Genomic DNA, 27,101 nt, shown 5'->3' with positions numbered 1-27,101 from the left:
GCGAAGTAGAACATGAACACGAAGGGGGATTATTTCTTAGATAGTCGGTATCCAGGCCATGTAAAGTGTTTTTGTAATTGAAAAGTTTAGAAGCAATGGTCGATGTGTATTTGTAGAAAATACAAGGTGTAGTCTTAAACTTGAAATATAGTGGAATACAGGACTGGATCCTTTTGTGATTAAGAATATTACTTACAATGTATATTAATCGCGTCAATTCCTTTATTGGTATGTTGAAGTTTAAGGAAAAGACGGATCGTTTTAGCTGCAATTTTTTCCGTGAAACATACATTTGAATTAAACATGCATTTGAATTGTTCGGGTTTTATACGTGTTTCTGATTTGATAATTTTTTGATGACGTTCATGATTTATAGAAAAATAATGTCCGCGGTATTTCTTTGATCTCGGCATAATCGTGGTAGAATATGTGATATGTACTTCAAAAATTCAAAAAGAACATTAACTTACAAAATCCTAAGAGTGTTGTCAATTTTGTCATCATACGTTCATAATTTGCCAAATCATCATTAAATGAAACAAATATGATCACCCGTGTCTATCGCCGTTTAATTTGTTGATGTACGACAACGTTTTTGTTTCTTTATGTGCGCTCCCTCTATCTTCTACACTTTACTTGATGAGATTTCACGTAGTTAATGAAACATAAAGAAAACAAAATGTATTGAAGATCAAAAGTCAATACAACAATTTTCTATACAAAATAGGAGCAGAGCAAACACGGACCTCAAAATCATCAGAGGTGGGATCAGATGGCATGGAGGAGTGTGCATCCCTTGCTGTTCACATTTCAACGTGACTGACTTTGGAGACCCTGACAAAAATGTACATTAAATGTGCATCTGTTCTCTTTTTGAATCTTTTTTTTGCACTTCAGAGAAGTATACTCTAGATGTACGTCCTGTTTTATTTATTTGTAACTAGTTTAAATATTTCTTATGTCTGTGCTAGTTTTATCAAGGGTGAAACTTTGCAGAATGCTTATAATTTTCAACACTATTTTTTCTTAGACATTCTATATAAATTTAATGAAAATTTCACAGAACTAACAAAATGAAGTAAAATTAGCAAATTTTACGAAGCAAGTGTGTCCTATCACATGGGTGAATTACACTGTAACAGGAAGTTTTGATTACAAATGCTCACATCTTAAGCGATTTTTCAGTAACAATCAGGTAGGCTGGACTGCCATTAACAATTTAAAAAAATATATGATTTATATCCACAACTTTTTCACTAATAAAAGTAATTCTCATAATATGAAAAGCCTTTCCATAGCTTGTTCTTGTTGCTTGAAACACTAGAGAAGACATGAGAACTTGAGTTGAGTGAAAATGTCATTTATTGACCAGATAAATGACAAAAGTGAACAAAAGCACATAAATATACAATATTACACACAATCATGTAAATTATAGCTGGGATAAGGCCAAATAATGACTAGTTTTAACTTAGATATGATATTTTGCGACTTAGTGTTTATCCCAGCTATTGTTATAAAATGATTACCAAGTTTGTGTGACAAGAAGATAGCGTGAACAAAGAGGCCACACAGCATGCTAAATGCATGATCTTATACAATGAAGAAAAATCTATAAAACAAAATTCAACAATAAAAACAAAATTCCATTTCAAATATTGATATTAAATGGGAGGAGGATGGGAGGTGGCGGTAAATTGATTTCACTTCGTGTTTCTGTAAAATTAAATTAATTGAGTACTCGATCCCGATCAAGCCGAACCCGATCCAAACATGAGTTCGATCCCGATCCAGTCGACCGAAATACATAAAAATCAATAACTGTATTCTTAATTTAAATAAGTCGAAAACCATGTTAAAAATATTGTATAGAAAACATTTTATGAAACATAAAATTTTATTCATATCCACAACTTTTCCACGAATAAAAGTAAATCTCATAATATGAAAAGCCTTTCCGTAGCTTGTTCTTGTTGCTTGAAACACTAGCGAAGACATGAGAACTTGAGTTGAGAGAAAATGTCATTTATTGACCAGATAAATGACGAAAGTGAACAAAAGCACATAAATATACAATACATGTATTACAAACAATCATGTAAATTATAGCTAGGATAAGGCCAAATAATGACTAATTTTAACTTAGATATGATACATTGCGACTTAGTGCTTATCCCAGCTATTGTTATATACTGTAGATCACTTTATTTTCGCCACACCTTATTTTCGCGAGATTGTCATTTAGTCTTTGTAAGCGAGACATCCTTTTCATGAATAGTTGTCATTTCTCTATATAATAGTAAGGAATACTTTAATACGTGAGAATTTATTTTTTGCGAACGTATTGTCTCGAGTATTTACAGTAATGATTACCAAGTTTGTGTAACATGAAGGTGGCGTGAACAAAGAGGCCATATAATAATTTACACATAGAAAACTGTTTGAAAACGTATTTATGTACATGTTCCTAAAGTGCTTTTAATTTTACGGTGCCAGTCCGTGAAACGTTTTAATAACTCCTTGTATTAATATATATCTGTCTGTTATCAATTTATAATGCGATGAATAAAGTAATAATAACCATCCGTTCCAATACAAACATTGATATTATAAGTCTTAAGAAGTATTGACGAATAAATTGTTATTGATTGAATATAATATATGCTATATTTTCATCATAGTGTGCTATCAATTTTTCTTTTGTATCAAACTCACTTCAATATACAATTCATTGTCTTTTTCATCACGAAAGCCATACTATTTCAAAACACTTTCTGAAAGCAATTTAATAGCAACCAATACTTTTTCAATATTTCTATCTTATTTAAATCTACAAGAACCAATACTTTTTAAGTTCTTCTATATTGATTTTTTTTCCTGTTGCAGCAGTATTATGCTCGTCATCTTCAAACCAAACGTCCTTTGTATACAAAACCTTTTGGTGAAACATCTTTGTAACTCTGTCAAGTTTCTCTTCAACAATTCTTTGAATGTCATATATCTTCTCCACCTCCAAGAAATGTTCTAGCTCAGTGCTGAATACTTGAAGCTGAATAAAAGCTTCTTTCATGGATAAGATGATATTATAGTCACTATCGTGGAACAAGGCAGCGTTTTTGTACAAACATGGCTTATTTTCAAAACTAACTACTTCCCATTTCTTTTCTTGCATACAAGCAACAACAAGACGAAAAAAGAAGAAGCACGGCAGAATGTCAAACCTATAAGTGAGAATGGATGTTTCATTCTCCGCATTAAGAATCAATTTGGAAATTTCCTCTTTAACTCCTCTGCTATTCATGCAGGGGATGTAATGGGATTTTTCTCCAACTGCAACCAAACCCAGACTCTGCATATATCGGAGAAGTATATCTTTATGACAGGTAATGAGACCAGAATCGCTTGAAAAAGACAATGCCTGGTTGCTGTCTATCTCTTGTGCTTTGCCTATTCTCTGTTCCTCGTGGTTCCAGATAGCTATCAGCAGGCTGTCTCTCAAAAAACCTGTGTTGTAGAACTCATTGTAGTCCTCCTTGTGGGGAAAAATGCCTCTTAGATCTGGATTGTCTGTTATCATAATTTTGAATGCATTAACAAACCACTGGACATCGAGAACAACAAAGTTTTTAAGATAATTTTCATCAAGATACAAAACTTTTCCAGCGTCATGATAATACTGTAACATGTCTTGTTTCCTTTTAATTACATCTTGCATAGCCAGCTCATCCTCCGTATCGCTGACTTTTGTCAAGATTTCATTTTTATCCCATAAATCTAGTATTCTCTTTCTATTTTTTTTCTGATCTATTTCTAGTCCGAAAATGGCCCATTCCTTTGGTATGTTTTTCTTCCATCGTTCCTGACACATCATAGTGGCAATACGTTTTTCTAATTCAGTAATTGGATGGATAGGAAACTCAATGCAATAACAGTTTCCCTCTTCTATGTATTGTTCTAAGTCAGAATCTTGGGGTAATTGTCTTTTCAGGCGGTTTAAAAACTCTTCTTTATTCTGTAATGATTTATCATAAATTGTCATAATTCATTTTATCTCTACAAGCAAACATGTTCTGGCTGGGATTAAATGATACGATTTGATGAAATCTGTGTAAATAATCAATATAATATTAATCTTAATTATATATTATGTATTCCTAGATGACATTAAACCCCTATAAAGAAAGCTTGTAATAAGAGATAGGTTCACTTAATTCATAAAATGTACCTGACATAAATTCAATTAATATACTTTCTCCCGTCATCCCATTTCATATAATAAAATATGGTAGAGACTAAATGCTTTCATTTTCTGTTATAAAATTTCTTTTTAAGAAGCTAGGTATTGGAAAACAGGGTTTAAGAAAATAAAATGCTCTTAAAGAATTCGACCCACAAAATGCCTTATTTGGCCTAGCGAATTTGTAAATTATGAAAAGGACATTAGAAAATATGTTTTGGGTTATTATCAACCTAGAACATCGGATATTACAATGTCATACTAAATTCTAAACCGCAGCATGGTTCGAGATTTTCCAGAAAAATGCTCAAATTTTGCATAATAAATCCTGTTTTTTCATAGAGAACAGTCGTTACCACAAAATATTGAAACAGAAAAATAATCATTACTGTTCGAGAATAAATTTCCAGTGAAAATATTTTGCCGTAACAAGTATACTCATGTTGAAATAAAATAAAATGTCAACGCGTGTAAAAAAGCTATAATCAAGAACCACCATATTTTTCTTTGTCTATTATGCAAACTTTAAAGGATCAATTAGAAAGGTGTATAATATTGATTTGAGAGTAGATAGACACTCATATCCCACAAGAAAGAAAATGTTATCTGAGGCACCCATAGACACGTTTGACTGCTAGAATAAATATGATTGGTTCAGTCTAAAAAATAAAAGAGAGCCTTTTTTAAAAAATGCCGATTTATCGACTTTTCTTTTCTAAGTTAGATTGATTTACAGCCAAGTGCAACTTTCAAACTCATTATACATATGAATACCGCAAATAAAAACTTTGATGTCAATTATTATTGATGTTTATGGCTTTAACAAGTAATGAATTAAGAGTTATATTTAAACTTTGGTGTTATCAAGAAACGGTAATTTTTTAGAGTCAGTCACTAATTGGTGGGTCATAAGACATCGACTAAGTAGATAACACACAAGGTGGTAGAAAAAGCTCTTAATTGTTCTCTGAAGACAATAAATGTGGTGAAGAATTTGAAAATTACATTTTCTGAAGTCAAAGGGGAAAAACTTATAGGTAATCACAGTTGTACGTGACGTTACTCGGTTCACATCATTTATGACGTCATAATAGATGCAATCATTAGGAATCAATGCCAGGGACAAATGGAAGAAAATTTTTTTTTTTTTACATATTAAGTTTCCTGTCGCTTTGTTAAATTCATTTTGTTGAATGTCTATTATTAAAAAATTGGCACCTCTGTAAACTGGATTCAAAGTAGAACATGAGTGTTGGCACATCAAATGCCCGCTTTAACAATTCCCCATGTCGATGCATACAATACATGCATTGTATTATATATATTATCAAATGAATTAAGCAACAATTCGTTTTTATTTCTATATCTAAATAACATTTCACAACATTAAATCCGCGTAGAAAATTTTCATGCACTTGCATAAAAACGCGAAAAGTGATTTTCAACTGTAAAGGAGTCGGAGGAAAACTGAAAGGGCGGCTTATTGAAATTGTGTGTATGGGGGGGGGGGTGTTTAAACCAACACAAATACGTAAACCCTAATTATCAATGCCTAATGGCTATATTATGTATATCTTTGTAAAAAAGGGGGGGGGGGGGGCTAAGCCTATGATATATGACCCTGGATATTGTTTATTATTATTATTAAAGTAACTTAGCATCTTTATTGGCGTATACATTGCATACATGTAAATTGCCACAATTAATAGCTTGGGACAGGGTGTTATAAAAAAGCATATATTTAATTTGACAAAAATTCATAGATATTTGTTGACAAATATCCAGAGTTTTATATTTAAAAAATCCTGAGTACATAGCGTGAAATATCTGTAAAAGGTAGATTACTTGTGCATGACGCAGAGTTCTTTTTGTGATGATTTCTTTCAACCAATACTTTCCTTGTCGTAAATAACCGTATACTGGTAGATAACAATGCACAAATTATATGTAGTTAACTTATTTTATAAAGTGTCCTTTGGGGAAGGTATAAGGAAAAGGTGGGGTGGGGGACTATGTCTTCCTCTGCATTTAATAACGGCATATCGCTCGATCCGCTACCACGTACATCATTGTTTAAAAACCACATCCCCATCTTTTTTATCAAACTGCTTACTACGATATGCATGTGTTTTCGATTTAAAGAACAACACATATCATTTTTCACTGTCCTCTGATGCTGTCTTTAGTCAGGCCTTTTTAAGGAGCTTTTTTTCGGGTAAATCATTCTTTCCCGATAAATATTAGTAAAATGTTAATGTCTGTACCTGTATTTCACTTTTTATTTCATTCAGTCAGAATTATCATCTTTTTTGTTTTTAATAATTGACTATGAAGTTAATAAGATAAATAACTGATACTAATTACTGCATTGAAAGACCTATATTCGTATATGTCTGTAATAGCAAAGTCTATCTATCACTAATTGACGTGACGTTACATTACAAAAAATGACGTTCCTATTGCATTTTTCTATGAAAACATTGCCATATTGCAAGACCTTGTTTTTTTAAAAAGTATAATAGATATTGAAAAAAGGAAAACGGTTATGAAAAGCTTAAAGTCTATACTATCTATGATGAAAATTGCGTTAATATTTTGCAAGAGGCATTTTTTGATGGTTCGTGGACTAAGCTCTTTGCAGAAAACATTTTGGTTACCTTTATAAACAAAAATTAAAATGTAGCACAGCCCACGATCCAGAATTTTAAGCATTTTTTTTCTTCGGAATTAGATCTTTCATTATGTAATTCTATATATTGGAAAAAAAGTTTGTGTTTTGGATAACATTTTTGAAGAATGAGTCAATTGCAGGTCATTTTCAAAGGAATTTACAGAATATGGTTAAACAAGAACACAATTTATGGTGACATAATGCATTAACTAGAGAGAAAATTACGTTATGTGCAATATATACTAGGTCGAAAACATTCCAAGTGAAAAATACAGCACGTTTAATCTAAACTGAGCAGTTTTTATTTTTCAGAAATCGTCAGGGCCAAAAATGGTACATGTAGCTCTTGCGTGGCTCTTCCTTTTTATTATTATTTTTTTTTTGTAAAAAAAAAAAAGTTTTATTTTAGTTGTAAAATACAACACAAAAAAATATGCTACAATCGATAGGATAATTTTTCTCAATTAATTGACAAAGAAATAAAGTATAAAATAAAGTTTATTTAGATTTTAAAACACTGGAAACCTTGTGTCATGATGTTTTCTAAGCGTTTTTTTTTTTATCCCTTTAGAAGATTATATTTCCTTTTTGGTCCTTTACGTAGCTGAGTTGTATGATATATTGCATAATATATACGTCTGTATATATAAGAAAACCATTTCCGAAACTTAAGGATGTATATTATATAAAATATAAAATATTACAGTTATTAAGGCTGTGCATAGTCAGAAGTTTAAAATATCGTTTTGTAAAAAAGGGTAAAGCCCTGAAAAGGCAATTCCCGATAAAAAAAATTTACAGGCTACAAAAGGATTGATTGATTGATTGTATATTGTTTAACGTCCCTCTTGAGAATTTTTCATTCATATGGAGATGTCACCGTATGCCGATGAAGGGCTTTAAATTTTGACCTATACTCGGCACTTAGGGCCAATAAGCAATGAGGTTTCTTTATCGTGTCAGCGCCTACCTTGACAGGGGACTTATGTTTTCAAGGTCAAATCCGAAAGACCCGTGACTTTCACTTCTAGTGCGGAGCGCTTGGCAAAGGAACAGTCACTACCTTTGTTTACGTCTTAGGTATGACGCGGCGCCGCGAACGACAATCGAACCCGGGCCTCCGGATAACGAAGCGAAAGCCCTATCACTAGGCTACCGTGACCGGTGCCAAAAAAGGAAGAAAAAATACAAACAAATGAAGGATATGGAGATAAAGAACAGTGTCTAATATCGAAGTCCATAAACAATACAAAGTAGGAGTAGAGCAAACACGGACCTCCAAGAAATAAGAGGTGGGATCAGGTGCCATGGAGGAGTGCGCATCCCCTGCTAACTGGTCACACTCGCCGTATGTTACTTGTCATAATAAGAAAATTTTGGCAAACATACGTCGTCAATTCATTGTATAAATAATGGACTTAAAATTAGTATGAAAATGTCAGTCAGCATTTGACTGAATGATGACTTTAAACGCGACTGTTAATATAATAATTGAGATATACTGACTAAGAAAGCAGGAAACGCTTTATCATGTATTAATTTTTTTATATGAATTTCGTAGGAATCTTCCTTTTATGAATTATTAGGTAAAAAAAAATGAATTTTATTTTTTTATGTCAGATTTTTTTTTTTAGTGTATAGTCTAGTTTGTTCAAATCATTAATGTTTTGGGTAAGACTGGATTACAAAGGGGATCAATTATGCACCGAAGGAGTAGATAGGGAAAACATAACGAAAGTCATTGTCGATAACAAAAATACCAGACACTGTGGATTCAATTATTTTCAAAATACGACATCAGGAGTTAAACTAAAGCCAACATGTGGATCATATTTTATGTATTGGGATATATAGACAAAAATATTATTAAAATTTTCTTTTAAAGGTATCCTTAGATAATTTGATCATATTATGTCGGTCGTAGATAGGAATAGTGCCACAGTTGGGGGGGATCAAAGTTTTACATTAGGAATATAAACAATGTCTTTTAAATCTCCCCGAAAATAGCTAGGGTAGTTTAAATTCCTTTATATTCCCCCAGAATAGCAATATATATATATATATTTACATCCACTGAATAATTTCTCCTTTATTTCTTAAGAAAACCCATTGCGTTCATCACTGCATGAACTACATTGGCATGTCGCCAGTACAGATTTCTTGATCAGTGGCTGTTCCATCAATGAAACGTATAAAGACGTTTGCATCATTAATACAATAATTAACCTTTTTATTCAAACTTTAAATGATTATTAAAACAGATATAAATATAAACAATAAAATGCTTTCTTTGTTTGTTATTACTGGAATGAACGGTCGCAGCTATTGCAGAAAAAAATTACATAACCCGCTTACGTGGGTTATGTATTTTTTCTGCAACAGCTGCTTCCGTTCATTCCAGTAACAACAAACAAAGAAAGCATTTTATTGTTTAAATATATATATATATATATATATATATATATATATATATATATATATATATATATATATATATATATACCCGCCTATAAGTCGGTATTTTTGGAGTTGAATTTTGGTCCAAAACTCCATGTCCGACTTATAGGCGAGTTATAAGGAGACATTTTTTTTCTGGACTTTGAAATGTAGCATTTTATATATATTTCTGACGACAATTGAAGAACAAAGACTGGATTAAATATAAACTTATATGTTTTCAAAGATGATACATAAATTACAAATATTTTCTTACTTAATGGTTTTATTTTTATTTCAAGCGTGTATTGCTTATTTGTTTAATGATTCAAAATTAAATATTGGCATCATTTCGAGAAATATTAATTAAAACTAGGTCAAAAAATCACTGCATTGATTTAAAATTCTCAGCTGATCCTGGCAAAAAGTTGCACCGACTTATAAGCGGGTCAATGGAAAACCCTTTCAAAATTACCTCAAAAAATACAACCGACTTATAGGCGGACCGACTTATAGGCGAGTTAACGGTAGTCAAAATTTCTTAGTCCTCAGGCAAGTTTTTGCATTACACCGCTCTTATATTCCAATATTTTAACAGTATGATTTAATAATTATACAATATAGAAACGTAGCAATACTATTTCTTCTCACTTAATTTATTTTATTGAAGCACTTTAACACAATAGGCAAAAATGTTAAGGCACCCTAGAGCTAAAAAAATTCACAACATTAGACATTGCGTTATCCTTTATTCAAACGATAACACAGCAAGAAAACCGTTCCCCAAAGATTTAACTCTATTTAAGAAAAATTCTTTTATTGAATGTTTTTCCTGTGGAAACTAGGTCATCCTCTAGTTCTGCTAGATTCTGCTGCTGGAAAAGCTGTCCCAAACTCTTCTTCCATACATGTCAGTTAGGGTTGAGATTAGGATGACAAGGGGGCTTACAGGAAGTGTCTGTGCCTTGCTTAAAGAAATTACATATTGTCTTATTACATATGTACCCCACTCCTGCAGTTTGACATTGAGGGGATTGAACTTCCGGTTCCGGTTCCATTGATTTTTCCGGAAAAACTCTAGAATGATTTTGTTGTGTTTGTTGAAAATCTAGCGATTTCTAATGATTAGAAGGAATTCAGGTATGTTTTGCAGGTTTTTCGGGCGATAATTATAAAGGTTTAAAGTTAAATAAAGTCACATAGTGAAAGGAAACTGAATTCTTGTTAACAACGACCAGCTTTGGCCATTTTAACTTCACTTTCACATTCTTGTGTGGCCATTCACCGCATTATAATCATACTTTTTTATCTGTTTTTCTTTTTTAATTAAAGATGGAGAACACATAGAAGTAAAAAATACGAAGAAAACACCCCAAAAACATATCATATTTTAACTTCATGATTTTTAACAAAAACATACACAGTCGAGTAATCACACATTCGATTACATTTTTTTTTACCTTGACAGGTTAAGTATAGCGAGTGTGTGTGTGTGTGTTTTTGTGTGTATGTGTGTGTGTGTGTGTGTGTGTGTGTGTGTGTGTGCGTGTGCGTGTGCGTGCGTGTGTGCGTGCGCGTGTGTGTGTGTTGATTGATATTGTAATTTCTCGTTGGTTGTCCCTAAATAAAGATTAGTTTATTCATATAAAGTCACAATCCAGAAGGAAAAACATATTAGATTTGTTTTCAAATACGATCGTCAAAATGAAAACAAGATAGAGCCCTCTGACGGATACAAACGCTAATGATTCTTTACCAGACCCTCTGCTGGTCGGAGTTTTAAGGAGACAGCCGAGCGTCTGGTTGAACGAGACTAATGGATGGAGTGTTATTTTAGGCATTGTAAACTGAAATTAAAGACTTCTGAGATTTTAGACATTGACAGAGCCTGAAGGCGTTAAGTGAACCTTGCTCTTTATTTCTTCGATAATATACCTTTTCAAATTCATTATATTTACAAGGACTAAATATGATTCTTTTTAAAGAAAACCATTGATATTAATTTACAGTGTATCAGTCAGTAAACATCACTAAGGAAATCACATCTACATATTTCTTCAACAGTGGGTGTTCTATCAAATGTCATAATTAATGGTTAATTTATTATTAAAAATTATATTATGTATTTTTTACATGTATAAGTTCACCTTATATTTTCTTTGTTCTTCCTCCCAGTGAGTGGCCACTATGAGTACTATGGGTTTTTCATCTTTATTCTCCGTAGCGCAAAATTGGTGAATAGATTTCAACCAAAAAACAAAGTAATCTGCAAACGGAAAATAACTTTCTTTCTGCACTTTGAATGAAAATCTGAATATATTTTTTTTAAAGAAATTTTCCATAAACTGACACAGTATGTCAACGGTAACAGAAGGGAGTACATTATTATATTATAACATTGTGATTTGTGAAAGTAAAGGCAAGAATTGGCATGTTAAATTATTCTTTTCAGGCGTTAATGTACGGGGCTATTCAATGTATAATGTCCGGTACTTCATGACATACATTCAGATATTATATGACATTAAGCTTGACTTTCTCTCATTATTGAATTTTTATTGAATTTATAACAGTTCATGTGACCACTTTTCATCACAAAATTTCATTGTGAAAAGCTGGAAAACAAGGGCTATTCGAGACATTGCATTATATATGAATGGTGAAGAATCAGTAAACTAAAGTGAAAATAAAAGCTTCATTAAAGCTGCTGTAAAACTCGTTAAAAATCCCAAAGAAATATTTACTGAAATAAGTGACATTAAAAGCAACCAATACCTGTGTTATAGACAAATGAGCAGGTGAGTTACAATGATAAAAAATATATAATCGGCATCAAAAAGGGTACTGTCCTTGCCAACAAAATTATAACAACTTAAGTACTGTTTGCCAAATTTCAACAAATAATATTTGATGATGTATGATTGACTTTTAAAAGGCATAGCAAATTTGAAAGACATCATTGCGGGAGAATTTTACACTGTTTTTAAGAAACATTTTACGGTAAAAATGCTTAGTACTCAAAGGTCCCTTTGACACTTTGAAAAACTTTATCAAAAACATTGACACAATGAAAAACTTTATCAAAAACTTTGACAGTTTGAAAAACTTTTTCGAAAAGTTTGATACTTTGAAAAAGTTTATTGACCACTCTGATACTTTGAAAAACTTTAGCGAAAACTTTGACACTTTGAAAAAGTTTATCTAAAACATGGATACATTAACACTTTGAAAAACTTTAGCAAAAACTTTGACACTTTGAAAAAGTTTATCAAAAACGTTAACACTTTGAAAAACTTTATTGAAAACTTTAACACTTTGAAAAAAAATTATCGAAAACTTTGATACTTTGAAAAAGTTTATTGAAAACTTTGACACTTTGAAAAAATTTGGTTTAAACTTTGACACTTTGTAAAAGTTTATCGAAAACTTTGACACTTTGAAAAAGTTTAATTGAAAACTTTGAAACTTTAAAAAATTTATCGAAAACTTTGAAACTTTGAAAAACTTAATTGAAAACTTTGACGCTTTGAAAAACTTTGGCGAAAACTTTGACACTTTTAAAAACTTTGACGAAAACTTTGACACTTTGAAAAACTTTGGCAAAACTTTTGACAAAAAATTTGACAACTTTGAAAAATTTTAGCGAAAATGTTGACACCTTGAAAAACTTTGGCGAAAACTTTGACACTATGAAAAACTTTGGCAAAAACTTCGAGACTTTGATTTACTATAGTTAACTTTAGTAAACTATAGTTAACTTTACTTTTTTTGTTAGTGAAAGACAGATTTAAATGCAATATTCTTAAATATTAGTAGTATTGTTGTTCAAATTAGTATTCGGGGAGACAGTTTAATTTCTGGAGGAGTCTAGAAAGCAATATTTTGAAAAAAAAAATCAAAAAAAAAAAAAAAAATCAAAAGGTTTATTAGAGGAAGGACCCAGAATCATGAATCCACTACATTAAATTTCTTCATGACAGCGTCCAAACCCGCATGCCCTGAAGAGTAAAGAGGAGTAAAGGGGTTTTCGGGATAAATAGAAAGTTAATGTTTTTTCACATCAACAATATTCCCCAGATCTTTGACCTCTTGACTTGTTTCTATTTGCAAACTTGAAAAAAAACCCTTTCAGAAGGAAGAAACAAGTCCAGGAAATCATTGGATCTGCCTTTTTTCAGTATACTAAGGGTCATATCAAAAAATGAGTTCTAAAAACAATTAGGAATTGGGTAAAAATGTTACGGACATGCGTTTTAATTCAAAAGGATAAATAAGTTAAATCATGAAGACTAATTTATTAAAAAGCGCCTTTCGCTTCTTTCCGAGTACCGAGGACATTATTTATTTAACAGCCCTCGTAATGGAGTTTTATGAAGAGACTTACTTTTACATTTGACAGCTGACTTTTACATTTTAGTAAATGGAGTTTGTATGTGTTTAAATTATAAAAGTCAGTCGTCAACTGTAAAAGTAAGTCTCTTCATAAAACTCCAATGCGATAATATTTCAGTTTATTTTAAACTGTCTCTTTTGTTAGTTTTAGATTCATGTGACTTATATCTCTTTTTAATTTGTCTTTCTTCTACTAAATCAGTATACAAAATGTTAACACTAATTTTATACCTCCAAATGTCCATTCAGAGAAGACCCATTCATCTTGTCTGCAACCGGCCCCGCTGGCCTTTTGATGTAACTCTTGAGAAGCATCAACTACCACGATGTAGAACGCCTTCCGAGTCAGGTAAATCTGATGGCAGGCGTAGTAAATACTTTGTCCTCCAAAGTCAAAAACAGTCAACCGTTTGGCATTTAAGTCTCCTTTGATATAAGTGCTTTCTTTTTCTTTATCTCCATTGTTGACTGTTGCTGTAAAATTAAATTAAAAGTAATGAGTAAAAACAAAAAGATAAACAAACATGCATATTATATGCTTCAAAGGCTGCTCGTGAGGTTTGAATTACTACTTCCATTGATAAGTGAATTGAAAATTTGTCAGAAAGGCACAAACAAATTAATGAATTTTATTTCAGGTCCTACCCTTGAAAAATTCTCCAGAAATTTCGAGTATATCTTCATGAATTTCTAGCCCTTCCGTCGTCGTTACATGCAGAATATTGTCCTCACTGTGTTTGAGAAGTCGCTTCAGTAGCGTGGTCTTGCCGGCTCCAGCGCATCCCACAAGCATACATCTTGAGTGATGCACTGTATGTGTTTCTTTTCTAGCGTATTCAACGTATTGCTCTCTTACTTTCTGGTGCCAATTTAATATTTCTAATGGAACGTTCACTGCTCAATCAAATAATTTCATTGAAATCAATAACTTAAAAGAAAATTAATTTAGATTATCTTTTGACATTGTAATTATTTATTATATCATTTCAGATGTATAGTGAGCTCAAGCCGCATGTTAAGTCGCATCCATAATTAGGCACTGGATATGTTTGGCTTTACACATTTCATTTAATTCAGTGCATGCATAGAATATATGGGGATAACTGAGTATTTATTGTATGTTTCGTCTATTTAGTTTGTTATTTTTATTAATCTGTATACGTGTAATCTATTAATAAATCAATTTTGTTTCATATTGATCCAGGTCTATCAGTATTCAGTGTATATATCGGTTTAAAATCATGAAAATATTTCTTGTTAAAATACGTTCATTTATGAATTCTATTCAATAAAAATAGACAAACTATGAATTAATTTCATTCTTTAAGAATAGGCCATACTTACATTTTTTAGCGACACTGTTCTGAAAAGTCCAATCTGATAGTGTGCAATGTTTTATGATATCAAGATCTAGTTTTTCTATAAGACGGTCATACATGTCAGTTGGCACATACAGACATCTCTCTCCGTCTTTCCTTTTATAATTCCAGGACCTGCAATACTCGAATATTACGTTTTTTGGTGCTTCAGTCAGGAAAAACTCCAAATCATCGTCTTCTATAAGACATTCAGTAACAAATGCATACATTACTTTGTGACGAATGTCAGCTGAGATGAAAGTTAATTCACCATTCTTGTTTTTAACGATTGGTTTTGGCATTTTACAGTTGTCTCTAGGTAATGAATGCTTAGGGAAAAAAGCATCTCTGATTTTCGTCAATATACGTTTAGATGTGTCGTGATTAAGTTTAATTTTATATTCTTCAGCAAACAGCAAGGAGTATATCAAACATCTTTCCATCGATGAAAAATCATGATAGACACCTAAAGTATGTATTAATAAGATGTATTGTGAATTTGGAAAATTGGCGTGATTTTTCAAATATGGTATGCCTTAACGAACAAAGTGTCTTAAGTCTCAGCATGATTCTTTAAACTTGAATAAATTAATGAAACATTGAGATTTATGAAATTGTGTAAAATTAAAATAATTACAAGCATAAATTTAGTATATTATATACCCCACCCCCCAATATTTGTAATCTTGGAAATATGTTTATAATTTATATAAAATACTGAAAGGTAAAGGAAATGCAGGATAACATCATTTGTTACATATTTTTGACTGAGTGGCCTAAAATTATAAAAATTAGTCGGATATTTAACCTGTCTGGTGTTCATAAAAATCGGTGTTCAAAACTACTCTCCGTAAATAATATGACATCACGAAGGGAAAGTGAGAAAAAGCTAAACACACATATATCACCGGGGAAAATAAGTGTCAAACTTTCCGGCAACAATGAAACATAAAAATGCTAAGGATGGAATGGCACTTTATTATAAACTAAGGTCGGTAGGGTGAATTCTGGAAATCCAAAAATCTCACACGACTCAGCTTTGTTAAGGACCAATATGGAAAATGTGACCTTTGCACCGTTTTAATATGTATTGCTTCTTTTAAAAAATTTTAACAAAGCAACTGAATACTTGTAGAAAATGTAACATAGCTATCAATAATGGATAGAACTGGGCCGTAGTTATTACCGATTATATCGAACGTTTCAGCTGTTTGTTACGTGACTAGTATAAAACTGGAATTGTTAAGCTGAATGTAGGAAATAGGGATAGTGTAAGGGCATACGCTTGTTTTTCAAGAAAAAAAAATGATACACATTAAAAGAGGTTTATATCCTCTACCCCAAAAGTGCTGGGAGCTAGTCAGTGCTGTTTGCGAAGTACTTAAAATTTTGCCGAAAATGCTTATAATAGCTAGAAATTTCCACTTCCCTTAAATTTTGCCATAAATAAAATTAATGTTATGCTGACCAGGATCAGCTCCCAGAACTTTTCAAAATATACACTTTATGAGCAATAAATATTCCAAATTTCAGCTCAAACAAAATAGTCTATGCCCTTGCACTTTTGATGTAAATCACGAATACGCTCATTGTTTTAGCGATATTCTCTATATTCCTTATCCCTGTGCAGCTTCAATGCTACTAGATAAATTCATATTCTATACCCATTGTATTTAATAAATTATTTTCTTGGGGTTTTAATGATTAGGTCTAAAAATTAGCAATGGTATCATATTTATTTAAGCATTCTTGTAATTATTAAACCAGTGAATCTACTCCTCTGGATCACTTGTGCTGCGTCATGTCAAGACTGATGACGTCATATTTGACAAAAAGCTTTCTTGCAATTTTACAAGATTTTATGAATAATCGATAAAAATATATAAATTCAAGTAACTGTTGTTATTTACACAAGATCATCTCGTCAATTAATTTTTGTTGCTTGTTAAATTTCAATGACGTCACAATTAAACTTCCAATACGATGTATAAGGAATGTGAAATCTGACCTTCCTTAACATAGCCGAGGAACAATCCGAAGCCTAGGAGTTAACTGATGAACAATGATTCATGTTACATATATAAGTAATAAAATATAACAATGGCAATTAGCACAGTTCTGAGCATGAGTGATATATGGCTTAGATTGAATAACTAATGACATGTTGAGTAAAGTGATTAATAAATAATGTCCAGATTCGGAGTTACATAGTAATCAGCATAATTAAAGTTTTTCAAGTTGTTTAAAGTAAATACAGTAAATTAAGAGTATATTTTAAAGTCAGCTGAAACATGTCATTAAAATTGTTTTATCAAATATCACACCGTGATAATTCCCTCCCGCTGTAACGCAGTTAGTTGGGTGGTATGGCCTGTTGATTTGAATAAATTGCAAATATCTTCTGAACTTAGGTCTTGGAATGGTAATGATTTTACTAACTGCAACCTATCGTAATAATTCTTTATTCTTCTTGAATCCCTGCGCCGTTTGCTTACGGACTTGGTCTGCAGACAAAGTTTGCTCTTCGTTTGCGTTTCCGCAACAGCAACACTCATCAGACTAGATTTAGAAGCAGTCCGCGAAAAACACACACCTGCAGTAGAATCACATGTTGCCGACTTTTTGTCAGACGATCCTACAGTCGGGTTCAAGCAGGCCCGTCCTGACCCCTTGGCTTGATCCTTTTTGATCGTTGAGTGATCGATGGACGCCACTGGAAATGATTTCCTTTGGGAGGAACGGTAAGGTGTGGTTGCAGAAGAGAAACATACTTGCGCAAAGTGACCATGTTTTCCGCACACGAAACACTCGGAACGTGTAGCTGGACACGTAAAAAGGTGGCCGTGGAAGAATTGTTTCCCGCACCTATAGCACCGTGGAATGGATCCTGGTGTCGAGAAAATTCGTGCTGGTCCTGGTGTGATCCAAGGACGCGAAAGACAATGGCGCTGGTTAGATGTTGGGGGGGGGGGAGCGGTAAAGTCCTTTTCTCCAGGTTGGCATGGTGTTGTTGAAGATAGGTCTTCTTGGGGGAACTCGCTTAGTTAATGGTACTCGGGATCAAACTGCTACAAAATATATACAGCAGTCCCGGGTGTAATACCCTTAGGATATCTCCACCAAATTATCATCGGGGAAAATAGGTGCCAAACTTTCCGGCAACAATAAAACATAAAAATGCTAACGATAGAATAGCACTTTATTATAAACTTAGGTCGGTAGGATGAATTCTGGAGATCCAAAAATTGCACCCAAACAATCCGAACCTAGGAGTTAACTGATGAACAATGATTCATGTAACATATATAAGTAATAAAATATAACAATGGCAATTAGCACAGTTCTGAGCATCAGTGACATATCGCTAAGATGAAATAACTCATGACATGTTGAGTAAAGTGATTAATAATTAATGTTCAGATTCGGAGTTACATAGTAATAAGCATAATTAAAGTTTTTCAAGTTTTTTTTAAAGTAAATACAGTAAATTATGAGTATATTTAAAGTCAGCTGAAACATGTCATTAAAATTATTTTATAAAATTATCACTGAGCAAAATTAACATTTTTGAATTAAAATAACTTTTTAATATTCTATATCAAATTTGGACGTTTATCTGTGAAATTCTTCACCTGTTTTTAATATGTGCTTATTTGTAGTTAACTGTGTCTTATTTATCTCATTCCCTTTGAAATAGGATTAAGACATTTCAATTGACACTCTGTGACTCTGTCAAAATAACTGTTGCTCGTTAGGTGTTAATGCCTCGGGATTCGTTTATCCTCTACCAATAACTTTATTTGTACAATTTCTTTATAACCTCTTTCATGACCACTTTATTAAAGAAACACAGCTGTCCATCAATTAAATCAACTGTCAAAAATCAATCATTGTTTACTCTTAATCTTACAAATATCTATATCCATTATTATCTCTTCAGTTTGGAGGTCCGACGCTCTACCGGCCACATCCAACTCGATTAAGTCTCGTAAGATATTGTTAAAATTCATGTTTGTTATTCACCATCATCTTTAATAAATTTGGAAACCTGATTTACCAATTCTTGGACTTTATATTGGAAGACCATAAGGAATACGGCACCTTTACCCTTAATGTTTTATTATGGCCCCACAGCGCCACTACGATACTATACCCGCCAACATTCTTTCTTCCCCGTTTACCCTAAACAGCGGATTTAGTCCAGGAATCAGTATTCATATCTTATGACCAAATCTAACTGGTTATAATTACAAGTAAAGGCCTTAACTTTTTACAATTGGCGGTGGTAGCACTTTACCACACATGACGACCGGAAAAGTTTACCTTCGCACTAGCTCTAGCACAATTGAGTTGCATACGTTTAAATGATTGAATGAAGTCTCCTCTAAACAACCGACATGCACACTGTTCAGAAGCGACCAAATCACGCCCAGGAACACGTTAAGACAGTACGGTTGTCAGAAACCTTGAAAGTTGAGCAATGAAAAATAGCTCACCACCATGAAAATATACAGATGAGGTTATGATAATATCCATCCGTTGTCATTCAAAACTTATAAGAATATATAAATAATGCCTAAACTACGACTTTTTGACCAATTCCGAGATTTAATTTAAATTTTGGGAAACAGATACAACATTCAGTATTCAATACAAAAATTAACGTGTTTGATATTCAGAATGCAATTTGATTGGCAATTACATGCTCCTGTGTGAAGTCATTACCGTCAGCTTGAAAAGTATATGTCTCTTATGTTTAATTATTAAATTGGCAAATTTAGCTTAAAACACAATTTTCAAGCAAAAAGTCCGTTGTCAGCACAGGTTATGTTTATCTGTACGGTGTCATTTTTTTAACACGTAAATTTATCAATGAAATACAGAAACAAGTAAAATTAATGCAAAGCATAAAAAAATTCAGCCTTTTAAAAAGTACTATCACAATTTTAAACGCATCGGTGCAAGGAAAGCACAAAATATTTAAAGCTGAAATAGTGACCATTTTTATTTCATGCTTTAAAGCAAAATAAACAAGAGAATTTTGTAAAACACTTATGCCCCCCCTCCCCAAAATCAAGTAGAATTTTTACAAGTCAAAGGGGCATAACTTTGTCAAAAATTGCGCGATCGTACCCAAAACAGAACATGACCTAGATACATGTATGTATCTGATAATCTATATAGTAAATTTCATTTCAGTATGTGCAATCTCTGCACAGAAAATGAATAGAAACAGTAAATAATTGGATTTGTTCTAATTAAAGGGACATAACTCTGTCAAAAATGGCACGACCGTAACGAAAACCAAATTTGGGTTAGATATTCTCATGATAAATCTGTATACAAAATTTCATTATGTGTAACTGCTGCGCAGAAAATGAACGAATACTTGGTGGACCAACAAACAGACCGACCGACCGAAAGACAGCAGCAGAGGAAATTGCCCTACGTTCTTGAAAGGAGGCATTATAAATAAATATTTTAAAAAGTAAAATATAAATTGTATGCCTTTGTTCATTAAATGGATTCATCCATATAATAAAGTCAATGATTAATTATAAAGAAATTATTATTATTAAAATGCACACATCACACTGAAGATGTAGGCCTCTCAATACGAACCAAATGGTGATACCCTGGGTATTTGTCACAGGATAATGCCTATAGTTTCTACAGAGTTCGATATGCTGCAAGGCGAAGTGCAAAATTTAAAATGATTATTATATTTAACTTCAATTTAGTGTGCAGTTTTTCATTACGTCACGATCTTTTCGATAGCTGCATCCAGCGTAAACAATTCACGTGATTGGTCAACTCATATTAACAACATTTACACGGAATTAGTCTGTTTCACGAGCAATTAATCAGAAATTAGAAGAAAATTCCAGTCGTAAGTCTTAGGACGTTTGCACTATTTATCTTTAACGCAGCTCTCATCATATGTACGAAAATTCCTTAAATATATTTAGTATAACTAATACAAAATATTTGATATACATGAACTTTAATGAAACAGAAGTTTTTTTTAAAATACGTATTAAAACTATTGACAAACAAGTTGCTGAAACAAGAATTTCAAAAGTCTTGTTTCATAAAAGTCATATTTCAAAAGTTCTTTGGTCGAAAAAAGGATCTTGGGTTTTTCATACTAATTGTTAGGCCACTTTATAAACGCTGTATCATGTGCATTGTCGACAGATTTTTTCCCATTATTTTCCGATCATGACGAAGAACATAAGTTGGGTGTATACGGTCGGCAGAGGATGCTCACTCCAAAAAGAATTTTATGCATGGGAAAATAAATTCAAAATGAACAAAAATAATATTCATTAACCACTTTTCCATAAAATCTTTGAATATTTCTCCATCTTCAAATTCCTTTACTTTGCATTGAAGATAGTTATGAAATAAAGAATTCTTTTAGTTCCTTAATATAACTGGTTGGTTCGTCCATGTATTGAAATCATTTTGAAATCTATCAATACATAAAAAATCTAAGATCAACACATTTCATAGTGTATACATACAGTACAAAAGCAACAACGTACCGATGACAACGGACTGATTTTTCGCCTTTTCATAACTAAGGAAATAAATTTTAATGAATCAAATTTTTGATTTGCTTTATTTTTTCATGTAATGGCCGATATGTCTTGATTCTGACTGCACCATTTGGCATAAATATAATATTCGATTTACAAAAAATATAGCCTTTCAGAGGGAAAATGAATGAAATCCACGTTTGATTTCATCAGGTTTTAATATCGCCAATGCAAACTCTTCTTTTATTTATCCCTGTTGAGGATCTGCTGGGCTAGCTATAGATATTTGGCCTGACGTCGTCGCTGAATCCCTGGACAATCACTCATAATTCATGTCTGGAGACATCGGTCGACTATATAGCAAGAATTATTCACCTAGGCCACACTGCTGTTCGCTTCAATTAATCCATTTAGTTGTTTATTTGACTCTCTGTCATTATTATTTCTACAAGCTACATGTAACCGTTTAGGCATAATATGCATAATAATATATATGATTCTGAATCAAATCTACTGTGGCTATTAAACATCACATTGGGTAAAAACAGACTATAGGAACTCTTTTATTCGAGGAGGTAAACAATTTTGTCACGGGAGGCATGTTTCGAACGGAGATTTCAGTCTTTTATATCTTATTTTTAAGGCTAAATTTCATACAACACCAAAAGGGATGTCCATCCTGTTCCCCAATGCAATTTCAGTCATTAGTTTAAATGATTTAACTTAAAAAATGAAAATCTGCTCACGGCATGTCTTCTCAAATAATGACACCGGGCGGATTTTGTCATAACCTCACATGTTAATTCACGAGTCATTTTAAGTGCTTAACGTTAAACGTTTCTGACAATTATCATAAGTATCGAGTACATCACTGAAAAGTAATTTAAACCCAAGCTGATCATCATAACTGTATCAAAACATATCAATCTAATGTGCCAATTATTAACACAGGTAAGGTTACTGCGTGCGTTCAGCCGTAACTAATCGCCTCATTATCGTACTCAAGGTGTCAGACAGTGTAAACAAAGGATTCACCACTGGAGTTTAACCAGCCATGTAATTATGTCGGATATCGCAGGTAACTGCAATGCAATTAATAAGCTGTGTTTACAAAGAGGTGTCGGAATCTGGAATGGACAGTGGTCGGATTGTAAAGTATTATATAAAGATTTTTTGGGGAATAAAGATCTGCGTCGGAAGTGCCAGTTTGCCATATTGCACAGTTGTCGGATTGGACAGTGGGCACTGTATAGAAATAGTTCGCGAATTTTTATATCCCCCCTCGTACATGTGCTTCTCAGCAGCAATTAGTAAACGATATTATTAATTCAATTGATAAAGTTAATTGTAGTGATTACAAGAGACGGACTATATGCTTGTTATAGAGGTGTAGTATAATTTCACATCAACTGGTTTTAACAATGAAATTTGAAGAAGACTGATTAAAACGATACAAAGTTTAATACTTCTGACGTAGCGCTAGTTGTTAAAAGTCCTTTACTTTTATGACATTCTGAATTTTTTTCTATGTTCTGAGGGACAACAACAAAGATTCTTGAAAATTTAACCTTTTAAGGTCACCTGAGGCACTACAGTGATTTATTGCTATCCGTTTTAGTCCGCCGTCGTGCGTCGTGTGTCGTGTGCCGTGCGTCGTATACTAACATTTGAACATTTCCAGCTTCTTCTCTGAAATCACGGAACTAATTTCAACCAAATTTGGTATACAGCATTTATGGGTGAAGGGGAATATAAATTGTGAATTTCATGGTCCCCGCCCCCCTTGGGACTGTGGGGTGGGGCCAAAACCACTAAAATTTATGGAATCTTTAAAAATCTTTTTCTTTACTCCTGGACATCAAGCGGTAAAACTGTTAATATGAATGTAATGAGCATTGAGTCCTCTACCAAAATTGTGAAATGCATGGCCCCGGGGTCTAGGGTGGGGTTTAATAGGTTATAAAATGAAAATGCATTATTTCTTTGAAAATCATCTTCTCTGCTCCTGGGTATTATATGAACTTACTAAATACATAGTTACATAGTGATGAAAAAGAGTGGCTCTACAAAAAATTGTGAATTTCATGGCCCTAGGGTCAGGGGTTCTAGTGTTAGGGCAGGGCTCTATTGATCATGTAGTGAAAATTCATCATTTATCTTCTCTTCTGCTCCTGGGTGTAAAATAAACTAACTAAGTACATAGTTATGATGAGCAAGTGTGGCTCTACCAAAATTTAGAATTTTATGTCCTAGGGTCAGGGGTTCTGGTGTAAAGGGCCTTTCACAATTGGCTCACGAGCACTATTTTTATATTTTAAAAAAGCATTATTTCTTTGAAAGTCTCTCTGCCCCTAGGTATAAAATAAATAACTAAGTACATAGTTATGATGAACAGAAGTGCCTCTTCCAAACTTGTGAATTTTATGGCCCTTGGCTCAGGGGTTATTGTGTAAGGGCGGGCTCTATTTATCATATAGTGAAAATGCATTAATTCTTTGAAAATCTTCTCTTCTGCTCCAGTGTATTACATAAACTAAGTACATACTTATGATGAGCAAGGTTTTTTTCCAAAATTTAGAATTTTATGCCCTAGGATCAGGGGTTCTGGTGTAAAGGGCCTTACGCAATTGGCTCTCGAGCACTTTACAACACTTTGCGATCGGAAAATTTGAGCTTCGCACGACCTCTCGCATACGTTGCGCGATGTCTCGCATTCGTTGCATGTGTTTTAGAGGTCGCATCAAGTCTCTTCAAAATAGTCAACATGCACACTATTCAGACGCGACCAAATCCGATCCAAATTATCGCTATTCAATGCAGGAAAATTAGTATGAACGTCTTACAACGTTTTATGTACTCGTAACAGTGATGTACGATTTTTAAAGATCGTGAGATGAATCGCAGTTGTCTTTACGTGTGTTTTGCGACCATGAGACTGTTGCTAAACATCTCTCATGTAATCTTGCTACGTGTTACCATCCATTGCTTTATTTATCACTTTCAATTGTCATTCTTTGCAACAGGAATATACTGTAAATCACTTTTTATTCGCGAGAACTTTATTTTCGCGCAATTACGCGAGACAATGAGATCGCTAAAATTTCATTCACGCGTATAAAAGTATTCCATAACATAATATAGAAGAAAAAACAAGAATTCATGAAAATTATGTCTCGCTAATAAAAAGTCAATGACTAACTCGCGTAAATAAGGTGTCGCGAAAATTGTGTGATCAAAAGTTCACCGTGTATAGTTATAGGCATCTTAATTTTGTCAACTGAAGAGCTTCGGAAACGGGTGGTATATATATTCGGCCGTCTGACTCGCTTTCATTCTACAACAGTCGCATATAGACACAAGATATATCGCAAGATCAAATGCACAACAGTCGCTTTAGATCTTGCGAATTTCGTACGAACACTTTTTTCATATGCGATTATTTTGGCAACAGCTTACGATCCTTAACAAAATATTCGGTCGCAGGAATATTTTGTCGCTTCCTCGTGCGCCAATTGTGAAAGGGCCTTAAGGGAGTGGTTCTATTGATTATATAGTGAAAATTCATTTATTCTTTTAAAACCTTCTTCCCTGCTCCTGGGTATTAAATAAATTAAGTGCATAGTTATGATGAGTAAAAGTGCCTCTTTCAAATATGGCCCCAGGGTCAGGGGTTCTGGTGTTAGGGTGGAGCCCTTTTGTTCAGTAGAAAAAATGCATCAATTCTTTGAAAATCCTTTCGAAATTGTGAATTGCATGGCTTCTGGTTTAAAATATGAACCAAATTCAATTGTTCAAAAGTTGTTACATGATACTCAGGTGACCTATAAGGCCCGTGGGCCTCTTGTCTTTTATTAATGTCGTTAGTGATTTTAGTATAATTATATACTTACTGTGTTCTCTATATGCTTGAGTGTTGATGATATATATATCAGAATGGTGATGTAGACCAATACAAGATCTTACAGTCTTTAGTCTATAATATTTCTTTAGCCATTTGACGTGTTGAGATTTGTGATGTGTTCTAGATCTGTCATATATTTTCTCGCCACACTGTTGTAAATTCCTCACAAATTCTTCTCGCCTAACTTTACTCTCTTTTATTATGTTTCCTGGGACGTGTACTAAAGAAACACAATGGTAACATTCAAGAAAAATTGTATTCACTGAACCACAGTAAAGCCAGTTTTGATATCTTACACAATAATAAATGAGAATTTATGTACTTTCAAAGGAACATATGTTGCATATGCATTAACACTCCTTGTTTTTGAAGAATATTCATTACATTGTTAAAAATTTTATACACTTACATATCTGAGATATTTCGTTGCACATATCCGTATCCTTTATGGTCTTATGAGTCAGTATATCCAACTGAAGACGATGTATAAGACATGAATCAAAATTTTGGTTTTTATTAAGGACACACTTCTCTTCCGGTTCCTTTTCATAGCTACTTAATCTAAGGAACATGTGGATTGTATGATAGTTACACAGGTAAATTGCTGAAAATTTGAATTCCCATATAAGTCGATATAAAATTTCATCTGTGGCGTCCCTAGTAATGTTCTGAAAGTCTTTTTCAAAGAAATTAGGTTCTGCTCTTTTCAAATCGTCTAGAGATTTCTGTGCCTGTTCTCTTTTGATTACTTCTAGATGCATGTGTGCTTTAGCTCGTATTTCATTCAGGATATCTAAGCATTCTTGCTTGGTAAAGTCTGGGGTACCAGACTCGCAACACAGAAAGCAAAATAGCATGCATATTTGATCACAGCCCATGGGGATAAACGAACCTAGGAAAAGAAGAAAAACATTTATATAATTAGTTTGTGAAATTTGTGAATCATTCTTTTGGATTCTGAGTCAAATTGTAGGGCAATATTGAAAACAAACACGTTGTCCATGGCCCACATTGCTCAATTTAGCACATTCGCTGAAATAACGGCGCCTAGTTGTTCTTGAGCAAAATATTTAAAGAAAAAAATCCTTATGTATTTCTTTGTCTTCGTTTGTAAGGCTCATTATATAAATTGCATTCTAGAAGAACTTGGATTAAATTCTACAAGTGGTAATCCTACTTATACATATACTTCTCTTTCTAAGGAAGAAATTCTTCAAAATCACCTGTCAGTTTTGAATACTTTTAATATTCCACAGAGCCAAAATGAATTTGAACTACCTTATATATATTGGATTCAGAAACTTCATAAGAATCCTTATAAACAAAGATACATTGCGGGTTCCAGTAACTGTTCAACTTAGCCTCTTTTTTTACTCCTCACTAAAATATTGACAGTAGTGAAGGAAAAACTTCAAGAGTACTGTACAACTATATATTCAAGAAGTGGTGTAAATCAGATGTGGATACTTAAAAATTCTAAAGAACTTTTGGACAATTTGAAATCACAAGACTTTACAAAAATCAACAGCATAAAAATTTACGACTTTTCAACTTTATACACAAC

At 32.9% G+C, this 27,101-nt stretch overlaps 1 protein-coding gene across 1 annotated transcript; it reads right to left on the bottom strand.

Annotated features, from left to right (window-relative positions):
• Positions 1-14,370: 14,370 nt before the first annotated feature.
• On the bottom strand, positions 14,371-26,415 carry LOC134260942 (uncharacterized). Its single transcript, XM_062743464.1, has 4 exons — positions 25,947-26,415; positions 25,527-25,757; positions 15,081-15,560; positions 14,371-14,630 (listed from the first exon to the last, which is right to left on the bottom strand). The coding sequence occupies exons 1-4, from the start codon at positions 26,413-26,415 to the stop codon at positions 14,371-14,373; spliced, it is 1,440 nt and encodes a 479-aa protein (XP_062599448.1).
• Positions 26,416-27,101: the final 686 nt, after the last annotated feature.

Source organism: Saccostrea cucullata, unplaced genomic scaffold (assembly GCF_032062105.1).
Source record: "Saccostrea cucullata isolate Sc308-1 unplaced genomic scaffold, CSIRO_AGI_Scuc_v1 ctg1264, whole genome shotgun sequence".
Classification (NCBI taxonomy): Eukaryota; Metazoa; Mollusca; class Bivalvia; order Ostreida; family Ostreidae; genus Saccostrea; species Saccostrea cuccullata.
Note: the sequence above shows the minus strand (reverse complement) of the source record. Positions and strands in the feature narration are given on the sequence as shown.